General features: G+C 56.1%; 1 protein-coding gene across 1 annotated transcript in view; it reads right to left on the reverse strand.

Moving 5' to 3' along the window:
• Nucleotides 1-1,874: 1,874 nt before the first annotated feature.
• Cry2 (cryptochrome circadian regulator 2) overlaps nucleotides 1,875-15,097 on the reverse strand; it is a gene marked incomplete at its 5' end in the record, with an annotated part of 31,219 nt that continues 17,996 nt past the window's right edge. Inside the window, 6 exons of the mRNA XM_010612687.1 lie at nucleotides 1,875-3,747; nucleotides 11,280-11,421; nucleotides 12,673-12,765; nucleotides 13,038-13,240; nucleotides 13,338-13,489; nucleotides 13,685-13,996. Coding sequence (XP_010610989.1) covers nucleotides 11,282-11,421; nucleotides 12,673-12,765; nucleotides 13,038-13,240; nucleotides 13,338-13,489; nucleotides 13,685-13,996 — 900 coding nt within the window. The remainder of the gene's footprint in view (nucleotides 3,748-11,279; nucleotides 11,422-12,672; nucleotides 12,766-13,037; nucleotides 13,241-13,337; nucleotides 13,490-13,684; nucleotides 13,997-15,097) is intronic.

Genomic DNA, 15,097 nt, shown 5'->3' on the forward strand with positions numbered 1-15,097 from the left:
CTCCGAGGTGCTGAAGGCTCGGCCTCGCGACCCTGGTTTTGCCCGGCCCAGACCCAAACGTGACCTGGATTCTCCCCCGGGCCGCAAAGACTCCGGCGCCAGTCAAGTCCATCTTTGCCCCGCCACAGCAGACGAGGTGGGCGGGAAATGAGGGTCACAGAGGAGGGCAGATAAAGGACAGAGGATGCTGGCAGGTTTGGAGCTAGGTGTGTTTGCTGCCCGGCTCCGCAGGTGCATAGGCAGGCAGTCAGGCCCTGCATCGGTGGTCACTGCTCTAAGGCTCAGTTTCCCCATCTGTGAAATGAGGACAATGATCCCTCTCATGGTTATGGGGAGGGTGAGACGCGAGAAATAGTGAGGTGAGGGCTGGGTGTCCCCAGCTCCCGAGGACAATGCAGGACTCACCTCACTCCTGTCCTCTTCCTTTGCAACGACCCTCCTAAGGGCTCTCCCTAGAGCGTGTCCTCACTAGAGACTGGCCCAAGACTCCCTTCAGCGCCAAGTAGCGGCTAATGGTGACCGGAGCCCCCTCTCGGCCCCTCAGCCTCCCCAGTCCTTCACTGCAGGACTCGGCGCTCTCATCTAGCTCCTCAGTCACATCCTGCAGAGGGCCCCGCATTTGCACTGGTATCTCAGGTCTGGCTTCTCCCGAAGTTCCGGGACTTTCCCCCTTGACTGTCGACTTCTTGGAAGTCGTTTTGCGGTTTCTGTTCCCTCCACTGTTGGCTCTGGCTGTGGTTTCCTCCTGGCCTTCTCCCGCCTCGAGGGAGTTAAGCCTGGCCTCAGGGCCTTGTTTCTGGATTAGGTCCTCTCATGGAACATGGCCTGCCCAGGCCAGGGCCCTGGCTTTGAGGTCACAGAGCCCTGGCCAAGCCTTGCTGCTTCTGTGGCCATCTGAGAGAATGGCAGACCCTACCCTTCATGGGCCAGAATGAACTTCCACAGCCTGTGGAGTCCTGTTGGCAAATCCTGACTGCCAACTGGTCATGCTGGCCCCTTGCCCCTTTATGTAGTGCCCAGCAGGAGCTTCAAGCACCTGCCCTACTGTAAACAGCACCCTGCTCCAGCCCTGAGAACATTTCCATACCCAAGCCAAAGGCCTTGGCTGCCTCTCTGCTCCCTGCCACTGGCGCCCAGATGGGTGATCATTTTTTCTTTCCTGCTATTTCAGCTCAGGCCCTTACACGAGGCCCTCACAGTAACCATCTCTGACTATAGCGCCTGCGTTTTCCTGCCAGGAAAGCATCTTACCAGTTTTCACTGCTAAGGACACGATTGTCTCAGCCAGGGAGCCGGCGGGAGGTCAGCAGTGTGTGCACACCCTGGACAGCCCCTTTTCAGAAACTTTTGCTTAAGAGCAAAGGTATCTTGGCATCTAGGGCCACAGCGAAGCCGAACAAAGCTTGCGAGACGGAGGGGCAAGGCCAGCCCAGGGAGGTGGGGATGCCAGCGGGGCATCAGAGCAGAGCCAAGAAACGAGACGTCAAGTTCCTTCTCCTTTACCCTGTGCAGGGCAGACTGGTTTCCTTGGCTATGCCCGAGTCCCCTCCTCTCAGGAAGGCCCATGTCATCGGAGCCAGAGGGCCCACATGCCCACTGAGGTAAGGGACGGCTGCAGTCCAGGCTGTCTGACCCAGTGGGGAAGGACCATCGGGGCTGTGAGGCTGTCACCTCAGTGGCACTCTGGAACCTTGTCCTGGCCCGGAGTGCTCTGCCCCAGCAGGACCTCGAGTGGGTGCCTCACACTCCAGAGAGGGATGAGGCTCCTGGCTCCAGCGGAACCAAGATAGTTTGGCCTGAAGCTTCTCCAAGGCTCAGCCTTACCAAGCCCTGGCCCCAGATCTCCCACAAGAGTGACGACAGCACAGCTTTGCTCAGACAGGATCCGACGTTTATAAAACAAGTTAATATTCACAAACTGTGGGGGAAACAGCAATAGAATATCTGTAAAGTGCATTTTGCCTGCAACTGTGTCTTCCCCAAGCTGGTCCTTGGATCAGGGGCTGGGGCATTGCTCTGTGGCAGTCCCTAGGGCCACCTGGGCCATCACGGAGCTCCAGGCCACCACAGCTCCACTGCAGCAGGAGCTTGTCCTGGGATAGGCCAGGATGCTGGCAATGGCTGAGGAGAGGCAGTGGTCTCGCCAGTCTGTACGTTAGGGAAGAGAGCCATCAAACAGGCAGAGGGAATCCTCTTGACAGCTGAAGGTAGTGCTAAATACTGAATCTGGCCCTCAGCCTTTGACTTTCTGGGCTTGCCCCTCTCCTCCCTCCCGGCTGGGGCTGAGGGAAGGAAAGCCCCCACCCAGGCACTCCGAAAACACCCTCACTGAGGCCGTTTCCCCCACACGATTACAGGACATTCTGGTGAGGGTGACACACAGAAGAGCGGGACTCTAGAGGCAGCTCTCAGGCTGAGAAAACTGGAGTCATCTCAGGAAGAGCCTGTCAACAGGGCTCTGGTTTGAGGGCGGGACAGTGAAGGCGGGCCATGGGAGTAAACAGCTCTGAGGCTGGAAAGGTCACAGGGGAGGTAGAGAGGAAGAGACCCAGAGGCCAGCTTAATGTTACACGAGAAAACAAAATCCAACAGGAATTAGCCTTTCAGCTTTGTGTGCGGGTGCACACACACGATCACACACACACACGCACACGCACTCTGTGGCTCAAGGGCAGGCCACGGGGTGAAGGAAGACTTGCTCTAGGTGACCGCAGTCCTCCTCACTGCTTCTCTCGACATGGGCCTGTGACAGTGTGGGGAGCAGAGGCGGCACGGCCATCCCTGGAATGCAGGTCTGGCTGCTCCGGTACAGACCCACGCCTCCTTCTGGAAGGAACCGTGTGCTGGGTGCAAGCGCCCCTGGTAGTGCCCCGTCCCTGTCAGCAGTCTCCTGGGACAGCTGACACGGCAGCCTGGATGTGGAGCAGCTCGCAGCAGGCCCTGGAAGCCTACCGAACAACAAGCTGGCTTCCCTGGCCGGCGGTCAGCTGTCCTCACTGAGCACCGAGAGGCCCTGGAGCGCGGCCACTTGGCCTAGTCTCCTGGTAGAGGGTCCAGCTCGGACCCCAGCCCCTGCATAGTTCCCGGATAGGCTCTGGCACTGGCTTTCAGCTTCTGGGGGTAGAATAGAGACAGCTAGGATTCTGTTCCTCACCTGGGGGTTCAAGCCTGAAAGTCAGGGATCTGGGCATACTTCCATCTGAGAGCAGAGACCGTTCAGATTGGTCTACAGCCTGTCCTCAGTCCCAGATGAGGATTGGTGGCAGAGGATTTTAAAATAAGACAGAAGACAGGCCAGGCCAGGTGGCTGTATCCGGCCGGCACCCACCCATTCCAGCCTGCCCCACCTCCTGTGCCTGAGTGGGAACTCAGCAGGACTCTGGCTGCCCCTAGAATCCTGTGCTTTGGACAAGAGCCAGGAAATATGGCCCTTCTGCTCCTCCCCAGCAGGGTCCTTCCACTACACCCTACTCAAACAAGGCTGAAGGTCACGGCCATGACCTCTAGCCTTGCATCTGGAGGCCAGGTGAGCTGCTCCAGGTACCCCTCCAGCCCAGGCAGCACTCAGGATCCTGAGAGTGTAAACATGCATGCACACGCAGATAGCACCCACACCTTCCTCGGCACACGCACACACACACATGCTCGCTCTGTCTCCGACGGGGATCAGCTTCTTGGTAGGTTGCACTCTGGCCACAGTGGCTGCTTGGGCACCCAGGTTTTGCTCAGGGAGCAGTGAGTCTGCAACTGGAAGAGAAAAACAAGAGCTAAAGGAACATTCAGGAGGCTGATTGGCTGCCAGAGACTCGAGCTCCTCTGGCTGCTTCCCTGGGGATCCTGACACTGGGAACTGGGACAAAATGGCAGAGCGAGCTATGTGGGCCCCTGGGGACAGGGGCTGACTGAACACGGCCCCTTCAAAGTACCAGCTGGGGGCCGGGGATTTAGCTCAGTGGTTCCGCCGCCTACCTCGAAAGCCCAAGGTCCTGGGTTTGATATCTGGTACCAAAAACAAAACAAAACAAAACAAAAACAAAGTGCCAGCTGGGACAAGCTCTCCCCTGACACCCTTCAGCTTCGAGGGCGGCAGAGGACGACAAGGCTACATGACACTCCCTTGCAGCTTTGGGTGACACTTCTCAGACAGGATAAGAGCAAGCAGCTGCCGCCAGAGATAGAGAATCAGAAAAACAATGGCAGGGACAGAAGCCACCAGGAGCAGTAATTGAGAAGAGTAAGGCAGTGACCGAATTTAGAACCAGCAGGTGTACAAATCTCCACGTATAGATAAAAGGACCCTGGCACAGTGCTACAGGAAGAGGAGTGGAGACCCAGGATGACTCACTGAAAAGCTTTCCAACAGCCTGAATGTGGGGCAGCGAGAAGAAACAGCCCCGGTAACAGAGCACCAGGTAAGCCAGGCCCAATCCTGGCTCGCCCGTTTAAACAGGGTTAGTGTCTGGGAGGCTGTAGGGAAGTACACTCCCCTTGAAAATGTACTGAGCCTACTGTGGCCAGGCACTGCACACCTGCACTGTCCTGACTTAGGTCCCTGCCCCGCAGTTCCCTAGCACCTTTGGAGTGTGCGGATAGAACCCATGGTGCTGGGCGTGTGAAGGCAAGTGCTCTACCAGTGAGCTACAACCCCAGCTATTTTTTGTTTGTTTGTTTGTTTTGGTACCAGGGATTAATTCAGGACCCTGCGCTTGTGAGGTAGGCGGGAGCATCACTGAGCTAAATCCCTGGCCCCCCCGGTGTTTTTTTGGTACCGGGGATTGAACTCCGGTCCTTGTGCTTGCAAGGCAGGCCGCCGAACCGCTGGGCTAAATCCCCGGCCCTCACCCCTGCTATTTTTAAGAAGTGATTTTGAGACAAGGTCTTGCTAAATGCCCAGGCTGGGTGATCCTCTGGCCTTGGCCTCCTGAGTAGCTGGGATTACAGGTGTGTGAGACAGGGTCTTTAAAGAAGCAATTAAGGAAAAGTGAGGAGACAAAGTACCCCCTAATCCAACATGGCTGGTGTCGTCATGGAAGAGGAAATTTAGGCCTAGCCGTACAGGGAAACCATGTGAAGATACAGGGAGAAGAACTTCTCTAGCTCTGGAATCTGTTAATCCCGTTAGCCCTGAAGATGTGGCCCCATTTTTATAGATGAGAAGACTGGAATCAGACAGGACGAAGGACTTCCCCAAGACAAAAGTGTTCTTAAGTGCTAGAGCCCTGACAGGAAGCCCACGGCTTCTGATTCTAAAACCTGGATTTTTTTTTATCAGTACGGAACTAGATTTTAGCATTCCTCATTAAGACTGTCAGATGGTATAAAAAGAAAAAACAAACTGTATGGTGGCATAAAGACTAAAAGTCACACCTTAATGAAAACCCAGATATTACTAGGAAGGGGAAAATGCTCTTAACAGTCCAAGTCCTCCATAGATCCACAATCAGCCTCTGGCCACACGTGATCTTTTTAAGGCCATATACGAAGTCTGAAGCAGTTTTATCTGGATGGTGGTAATCTACCTGGAAGTTGGGAAAAATGAGGAGCAAAAGTAGGCGTGAGAGCTGGGTGTGGCGGTGCACTGGCTGTAATCTGGCACTTTGGGGAGGCTGAGTCAGGGGAATTGCCACAAGTTCGAGGCTAGTCTGGCTACATAGTGAGACCCTATCTCAAAGCAAAGGAAGTAGGTAGGAGCGAACACCTGTATAAGTCAATAGTAAGTGCCTTATTCTTTAAAACGGGTATTATTTTCAACAATTTTCTTCTTTCAACTCATATTGTACTAACCTAGCCATACTTTAAACTGTAGCCAATAAATGCATTTGTTATCGAGGTGATCATGTATGTATTGAAACCATGAGCTATAACCGTGAGTCTAGAGTCTGCACACAGGTCTCTCTCTAGCCCTGCTGTAAGCAGAGATGAGTATTCTCCTGAAACAGAGTATTCTAATTCAGGATTGGATCCCACACCACAGTGGGTCCTCTGAAGCCAGTACCTCCGTTTTCCAGTGTGTTCTCCACCTTCAGGGTGTAGGGTGGATAAGCGGAGCCTGAAGAACCCCTAGGCTTGTGCTCTGGGGGTCCTTGGATACTTAGGAGCCCGAGGGCATGACGAGTGGAGCCACCGCACGTTTTAAAACTTAAATGAATTTTTAACTGACACAGACACATGCCTGTGGGCCTGGAGCCTGTGCGGTCAGCGCTCCACACTGAGCTGCCCCAGCCCATTTATCATTTCCTCTTTCCCTCTGGCTTTCTGAAACAGAGGACGTGCCTGTTACCTATGGTGCCCTGCTGTGCAATGGCACACCGGGGCTGCGTCCCTCTCTATCTGCCATGCTGGTCCGCCTCTCCCTCTTCGGTCCTCCCCCTACCTTCCCCAGCGCCTCTGCTAACCACCGTTCTACTCTCAAGTTCATGAGATCAAGTTGTTAAAAAATACTTCAGCCAGGCACGGTGGTTCACACTTGCGACTCAGCACTCAGGAGGCTGAAGCAGGAGGATTGCTGCAAAGAAGGGCTGGCCTGGTTTACACAGTGAGTTCAAGCCCAGCCTGAACTACATACGGTGAGAACTTATCTCAAAACAAGACAAAACAATCCACACACGAGTGAGGTCATCTGGTACTTGCCTTTCTGGGCCTGGCTTAATTTAATATAATGATCCCCAGTTCTATCCTCATTGCTGCAAGTGGTAGGATTTCATTCTTTTTTGGCCGAGTAGTATCCCACTGTGCATAGGGACCAGGTGCACAGTTTTTGATGCTCATGGGAAGGGGCTCCATCCTCCATTAGACCCCCCAAAAGCGGGGCACCTGCAAAGGGTGCAAGTACCAACATCTCCACTTAGAAGAGAAGGGAGTGAGATGCAGTGGTAACTGAGACCTACACTGGCTCAGGCATGATTTAGTTCTGGGCAGGCTCACAACAGGCTGGCTGCAGACAGCCTCGGTCACCCAAGCCCCTCTACTGAGGGGGGCTCAAAGCCGCCACCCAGACACCAAGGCTCGGGAGAACCAGCTTGTCTTACACAGCAAGTCCAACCAGTTACTCCACTCGTGGTCAGTAGACACCGCGTGTCTGCTCTCAGCTCAGGCACGAGTCTGCAGAGCAGAGAGAGAGCTGGGGAGTCAAAGGAGGCCGTGCGAGAGAATGACAACACAGCACTACAGGAAAGGGGAGCACCAGGGGAGAGGCACCGAGGGGAGGATCAACTTGGAGAGCTGTCCCTCCTCGCTCACTCTGTCATTAGTGCCAAGGACACAGAGGCATTAATGACCGCCCCCCTATGGCCTCCTAGGCACCCAGCACTTCCCCCTCATTAGCTGCTACCAAGAAACCAAATCTGCCAGCCCCTCTTGCCCAAGACCCTGGCCCCGAGGGATGTGTGTGCTACGAGCCTGTGAGGACAGGGCGCCTATGCAGGCACCTTCCCCTGTCCAGCTCGCCCCTCGCCTTCCTGCACCACAGCCTCACAGAAGGGAGGGAGGGGCTGCAGCTGGGCAGCAGCCACCTATTAAGTGGCGGGGAAAGTGAGGCACTGCTGTGAATGCCAGGCTGCCTCCACACCCACTTTATAGACCTCTGTGCCTGTCCCACAAGGACAGAGCACACGACTGAACAAGTGTCAGGCGGCCGTGAGGAGAGCCCAGAAGCCACCTCCACTCCATGAAGCCCGGGCCAGGGAGGGGAACATTTTGTACGCAGCCAAGCTGCTAAGAGTTCACTGTGTACCTGCGGAGGGTGAGGGAACACACGGCTGCTCCCCTGGCAGGAAGATAATTGCACCAGTGAGAGTGCTCTGTGCACAGCGCCAGGCTAATGGCATCCTGAGCAGTCAGCAGCTCGGGGATTATGGGAAGCAGCTGAACTGAGCTACGGATTTGGAAGCTGGCTTGTTTTGCAGTATAGTGAACAATGCAAAATAGAACTAGAGCCGGAACACTCAGATGGTGTGGATCTGAGGTGAGCACGAACTTACGGATACCAGATGTGTTTTTCTACAGTACCAGCTGAAACTGTAAATGACAGACCATCCGCGGCACGAGCGCCACAACAGCGAAGTTCTCGGACTCGGCGCTGAGGACCCACAGTGGTCCCGGGGAGCCCTTGGGTTGGGAAGGACTACGCATACCTCATCGCTAAGGCATCTCTGAACAGCTACTCGTCCAGCCCGAGTCACAGGGCTAGCATGACCGGGTGTGTGTGCCTCCCCTTCTCCAGATAACCCCGCGGCAACCCAGGCTGGCAGCTTCCGCTCAGCTCGGACAGCGGCAACAGTGAAAGGCGCTCTGAGGAGCCCGAGTGAGGTGACACCCTTGTGCAGACCTCACACACGGGGTTTCATTTCTCCCTCCAACACGCATGCGCGATGAATGGGGCGGGGACTGGCTCTCAGTGACAGGTCTGTCCCCCCCGCCCCCTGCTGACCTCTTGGCCCTGCTCCCACCACTCAGCCTCACCTGGCCCAGCTACACGGGAGCCACTGCTTAAGGGCACGGGAGCCCAAGCAGCAGCCCTAAGGTCCTACAAGGCAAGAGACCAGCGGGCCCTCTGTGCCTGACTTTGTCAGTTGGCATCACCGTTTCGCCACCACCACCCGTCCTTCTGCAAGGCCCGGCCAGTGTGATCATCCTGTCCCATGCGGCTTTTTTGAGTTCCCCATGGGTCCATCTGCCTGACCGCAGCTCTCCAGGGTGAGACAGAACTAAGACCTCACATTCTCTAAGAATCCTAACCATTCCTATCACAACAAGAGCTTCTGTCTACTGAGGGCTTCCGAGCCAGGCAGTGGGCTGTGCAGATGTGTGAGTGTCCGTCAGTCCCCACGCCTCCTGGCCAAGGGGACCAGATCTATTCCTGGCTCAGACAATGGATTAGGGCCTCAAAGTACAGGCCTGGGACAAGCAGCCCTCACCTCACAACCCCACAGCCTCCCCTGTGTGCCAACCTGTGCGCCAACCCCCTTCCTCTACAGCATTCATGGGCTTCCGCCACCCACAAGGTCGCATCCACTGTCTGAGTTCCCCTGGGGCACAAGGAGGAGGCCAGCGGTCTGGTCCACAGCCCCAACACCATCCTGGGAATCGGGAACTCTTGATTCTGTACATGTGAACCGAGTATGAGTAGCAAGCACAGCCCTCTCCGCCACCCTTCTGCTGCTGCCCGGAAGAGGCACCGTGGGACCAGCAAGCAGGTTAGGGGAAATCAGAAGAGCTGGCTCTGACATCACGAAGCCACCAAAGCCAAACCAGCAAGGCTCCCCTCAGGCTGTCTGGCTAGGCGAGAGCGATACACACCTACGGGGCCCAGGCTCTAGCTCGGTGGCACCGCACCTGCCTCACAAGTGCAAGATCTTGAGGTCAACCCCAAGTACCAAAAACAAAGATAAACACCTACTTGTGTTAGTCAGATAGTTGTATGCTGTATTATAGGCTGAGTTCCCCTTGTCTGAAATACTCAGGACCAGAACTGTTTTGGATTTTGTAGTTTTATGAATTTTAGGATATTTGCATAAATGTTATTGGACAAGCATCCCAAATTGGAAAACCCAAAATCCAAAACATCTTTGTTTTCCTTTGGGGTGCTAGAGACTGAACTCAGGGGCCTTTGCTCTGAGCTAATCCTCAGCCCTTTTTTACTGTCTTATTTTGACACAGCTGAGCTTGAACTTTCGATCCTCCCGCCTCAGCGACCCCAAGTGCTGGGATTACAGGCATGCACCACCATGCCTAACTCAAACATGTTTGGATTTCAGATCATTTTGGAGTTTTGGCTTAGGGATGTTTCACGTGTACTAGTGGTCCCACGCAGTCCTGACTTTGCTACCACTACCTAATTACAGTGGCTACGTAGTTTGTACAAAATCACACAAACCTTAGATTGCTGTTCTTGTCCAAAATACCTTCCTCACTGCCTGAGACCAATTCATCTTTCAGGCCCTGAGCACCGACTCGTGTGGTGCGTCCCCTCGTCACACCAGCCCATCAATGGCTCTCTTCGGCTCCACTATCCCTTGTCCAGAAGTCGTAGGACATTTATCTTCTTTCTCCTAGGCAGGCTGTTAGACCACTAGGACAGGCAGCACCCGCCGTTCACGTTTTAGGCTTTCACCTTCTCACACATTGCTGGCAACTATTTCATGCCCTACTGGACACCACCAGTGGGTCCGTCTCTCCCTATTCGCTCCTCACTACCTTTCCCAGCCTCTGCTAACCACCATTCTACTCTCAAGTTCACGAGATCAAGTTTTTAAAAAATACTCCAGGCAGGCATGGTGGTGCATGCTTGTGACCTCAGCACAAGCTGAGACCGACTCAAACACAACCTCTGTTCTCTGAACTTGCCTTAACATCAGAGCGGCAGCCTGGCAAGTCACAGACTTGCAGTAGAGGATGGGCCCTGCTCAGCATCACAGGCACAAGATGACTGGAGAGCAGCATCCCGAGCATTGGCCCTCCCGAGCAAGACAGACATTCTGCTTATCAGCAGGGCCGATGCTGAGGAGCCCAAAAGGCAGAGCAGACCATTACTAACCACTCGCCGCCTCCCTGAGCATTCAAACCTGGTCACCCTGACCAGATGGCCCCAGCGTGGCTAGAAGTGAGAGGGACCTGGAGGAAAGAAGTGAATGGCTCCATCCAGAAGTCACCCTCATTCAGTACACTGGCACAGAACTGGCACACAAGACAGCCTGGCAGGGTGACTCAGGGAGGACAGCAATTTATAATCCCGAGACAAACTGCACAAGCTGCCTTTCCTGCTTTGGGGAAGGAGACGCTCTGAAGGACCTTCAGGAGGTTTCAAGAAAAGACGTGTGCTGCCAGGGCTGTGCAGAGCTGCAGCCTGGGACGAGGCGAGAATGGAGGAGCAGCTATGAAAGGCAGGGGTGACGGTGGGGCTGGGGCCGCTCTTCTCAGCACAGCCAGCCCCTTCCCTGCTGGCCGCCCACACGACCCAGCCGGTCCCCGACAGCTGCATGCCTGGGTCTCTTCTCTTTGTTGGCTCTGCCTCACTTTAACAAGTAGAAAGTACCCAAAATATTGCTTGCTTCCTCCTTTCACTGGTAAAACCAAGGGCTTCAAATTTTAAATTTCCTTTCAAATTGCAGAAGGCATAAAAGTCGGAATGGTGGCAATGTTGAGCTGAAATCCTAGATACCGTGCAGTCTTCTTCCAGGTCTGTCCAGCTGAGGTCTGACCTTCGGCCACCAGGCAGCAGTTTCCAAACCAAGCCCCACCCGGCTCCCACCTTCCTTCCCAGAACTAAGCGGGTCACTCACTCTCAGGCGTCCTTGCTTGGGGGCTCAGGGGCGGGCAGTTCTGCCACCCGGGCTCGTTTGCTGAGTTCTTCCCCAGGTGGCTCCTCTGCTGCCTCCAGCTTGCGTTTGGGGGATGCTGGGCCACCAGGTAGTGGCCTGGGGCCTGCAGGGAAGCACGATAAGGAATCAGAGATGGTGCACACAGCCAAGTTGGCCCGCCCTTCGCTGTGCAGCGCCGCTTGTGGGGTCGGAGCCCAAGGTCCCTCCAGCCACTCCCTCCGTCCCTGTGTCCTTCCGTTGAGGCCTGGCTTGAGCCTCCCCCTCCATGTTCCCAACCCCAAGGACCCTGCCCCACCGCCTGCTGTCCACAGATCCACCACCTCTACGGTCACATCCTGAGGCCTAGTTTTCTCCTGTGCTTCCACCAACAGGGAAATGAGTGTTTACTTAGATCAGTGAGTGGGGTGTTTCTGACTCTGCATCCTCTTGAAAACTGACTCTTCTCTAACCCCTCTGGGCCAGGCAGGCCTAGGACCCAGCTTGGTTTTCCCTGCAGCAGGACCTTGCCTGGATACTGAGGAGGGCTGGGCCAGGCCTGCTGGCAGCAGGCTGGCTTCTGGCCCTCAGCAACTACTCAGCCTGCTGTTGTCCTTGCTCTGAAGATGAGGCAACCCCTGCGCAAGCCTAGAGTGGGCTGCAGAGTGGCACTGAGCAGACTACACCCTCAGCATCAGCCAGGCAGGCAGACTGGAAAGACCTTCAGACATCAGGCCGGATTCACATCACTGTCCTGATCATCACCCCAGAGCTGCAAGAACGCACAGGGCACAGTCCACCTGCCTGTTCTTCACTGCCTGTCCCCTGCCTGGACATCGCAGTCACCTCCTTCCTTACTCCCTGTTCTCACTCCTGCCCCACACCACCTGCTCCATGCAGCACGGGGGGCGTGGAGGGCTCTGTGGGCCTGGTGCACCCTGCAGTGCTCGGGAAACAGACGGACATTGACGTGGAGCCTGCAGGATTGTGCCCTGGGTCCAAAGCCGACACGGCCACGTGGCTTCCAGCCTCCTTTCCCGTCCAGTGGATGGGATCTTCTCATGTCTGTTCTGGGCCATTTCTGGCCATTACCTCTGCCTGCAGTGTTCTTTCTGCAGCTCTAGGAGGGGCTGGGTCCTGTTTATTATGTAGGGAATAAGCCACTGTTCAGAGAGGTCTTCCCTGTCTGCTCCCCTCTAAAATGGCCCCAAGGTGCCTCTTCCTCCAGCCCGTCTCCACCAAGCCTCTACTGTGCCCAAGCAGTCTTGGTTCCCTTACCACCTGTCTGTGTGGCAAATACAAGCTCCGCCAGGCAAGTGCTACTTCGGCCTCAGGCCGACCGAGGAGGTGGAGGCACAGGCCGGCCGCTGCCACTCACCCATGCTGCTGCTGCTCCCGGCCTGGCTCAAGCTGGGCTCTGCCACAGGATGGCTGAGGTCCTCCACACAGGACGGGACAGATGCCAACAGACCTGGGGAAGAGGGGAAGAAGGAATCAGTCCCCCAGCAGGGCTGCAGGGCCGGAGAAATAGGCAGGGGGACAAGACCAGGACAATGAGGTTGTACCCTTTCCCCTGCCTCCCATACTGAGGAGGTCCCATCCAGTCCAGCCTACAGGGTCCTGTCCCAGGACGTCTGCCAATCTCACAGACTGGCAGAGGGTACTCAGCTCCCTCAGCAGATGGCTTGAGCCCTGCATCTACCCTCTCAGAGCTTGGAGATGGGGTGGGCAGCGGCTCCTTACAGAGGCCCCGGTAGCGCGAGAGCTGCTGGTAAATCTGCTTCATGCGCTCGATGTTGAGCCGGCTGGTCTCGGCATGGTTGACGATGGGCCGTGGGTAGTCCACACCGATGACGCACTTGGCTGCCTTCTGAACTGACTCTGGGGCGTTCCAGGGCTCATAGATGTACCGGGAGGGGAACCCTTTCAACTTCGGCAGGTATTGCCTAAAACACACACACAGGACGACTTCAGCACTCCCAGCCCCTCCATTCTAGGGGGGCCACAGTGGTCAGAGGCCTGGCAGCCTGGCCTGCATCCTACCTGATGTAGTCCCCACTGGGGTCTGTGCGGCGGCCGAAGCCGACCGGGCAGTAGCAGTGGAAGAACTGCTGGAAGAAAGCGCTGCAGGACAGCCACATCCAGCTGCCTGCATTCACGCTGAAGTCCGCATCCAGCAGCAGCTCATCGAACACCTAGCAGGGAGGGACACAATCAGCCTCCTTGGGGACCCCGCGCCGCGGTCGCTGCTGCACCCCTTCTGCCCAGGCCTGCCGTGGAGGGTTTGGAGGGGATCTCCTGTACCCAGGGATCCCGCCCCAGCCCCAGCCTGGTCACCCTTGCTGGGCTTGAGCAAGGGGACAGGCCAGCTGCTGCTGGAGGACACTCACCCGGACCCCGCTCTCCCAGCTGACCCAGAGGTCCCCGCGGGTGAGGAAGCAGGCCACGGCGTGCCGGGCCAGGTGGTGGATCCAGCCCTCCTGCCTCAGCTGGGTCATGATGGCGTCGATCCAAGGGAAGCCTGTCTTGCCCTCAGCCCACTTGGCCAGGGCTTCCGGGTTGCGGTCCCAGGGGATCTGGATGCAGATGGGGTTCCCCTCCATGCGGTCAAACCTGGGGTTGTTGGTGGCCGCTGTGTAGAAGAACTCTCGCCACAGGAGTTGCCCGAACAGGGAGAGAGGGGGTGTGCTGTTCCGCTTCACCTGTGGGTGGGGCAGCACAGCTATGAGCACCTGCAGGCATTGCACTTGGGTCTCACCCATAAAGGGATCTGGAGCCTCCCCCAACCCCTAGAACAAGAGCTATTGGGTGCCTACAAACCCAACACCCAGGCCCTGCCTGTGCCAGATCACTGCTCTGAGCATGAAGAATGGCTGCAGAGGGCTTCCAGGGAGTGGGACACTGCTGCAGGAATCCGCCACAGGCCCCAAACTCCTTGAGACTGGCTGTGATCCTTGTTCTAGGAGTTCCCTGGCCGGATCCACTTTCTAGAAGTCCAGGGGAATTTTGGCCGCAGCACACATAAAAAATGCTTAGTCGAGATCTGGCTAAATAAGCTATATAAAATACTCTGCATCGGGGACCATGAAGGAATCAGGAGATCAGACCTCCACACAAATCCTGATTTCCTACAGTCACAAGACTCCACCGCACCTGCAGCCTCCCCGTGCCATAAAGCCCCGACACTGGCAAGGATGGAGAAATGGCAGGAAAAAGACACAGTCACTGGGTGATCTGAGGGTACGGGAGGGCTGGGCATGCTGTCCTCTCTCCTTCTGGGGTGGCTCACCACAGGGTCATCTGCCTCCTGTCCGTGTGGCATGGCCAGGCATACAGCCCCTGCAGCCTCCCCCTCCATATTCCTACCCTGCCCCACCGCCTGCAGTCCACAGATCCACCACCACCTCTACGGTCACATCCTGAGGCCTACTTTTCTCCTGTGCTTCCAACAACAGGGAAATGAGCATTTACTTATATCGGTGAGTTGGGGTGTGCCTGGCTCTGCTCCCTCTTGGTTCTTTTTTTGAGATAGTGTTTTGTTATGTAGTTCAGCCTGGCCTTGAACTCATTACGATCCTCCTGCCTCAGTCTCCTGAGTGCTGGGATGACAGGCATGAGCCACCACGCCCACTTCCCCAATTGTTCTGGACCAGGCAGGCCCAGGACCCAGCCCTGAACCCAGGGCCACAGGGAAGAGCCTTCTGCAGGGTGCCTGAGGGCCCAGAGGCCCTGGCCCACCTGGCTGTAGGTGAGGACAGCATGTGGCCCTCTGCGCTCACCTTTTTTTTTTTTTTTTTTTGTTT

This window comes from Fukomys damarensis, unplaced genomic scaffold (assembly GCF_012274545.1).
Source record: "Fukomys damarensis isolate Sample0158 unplaced genomic scaffold, DMR_v1.0_HiC HiC_scaffold_27, whole genome shotgun sequence".
NCBI lineage: Eukaryota > Metazoa > Chordata > Mammalia > Rodentia > Bathyergidae > Fukomys > Fukomys damarensis.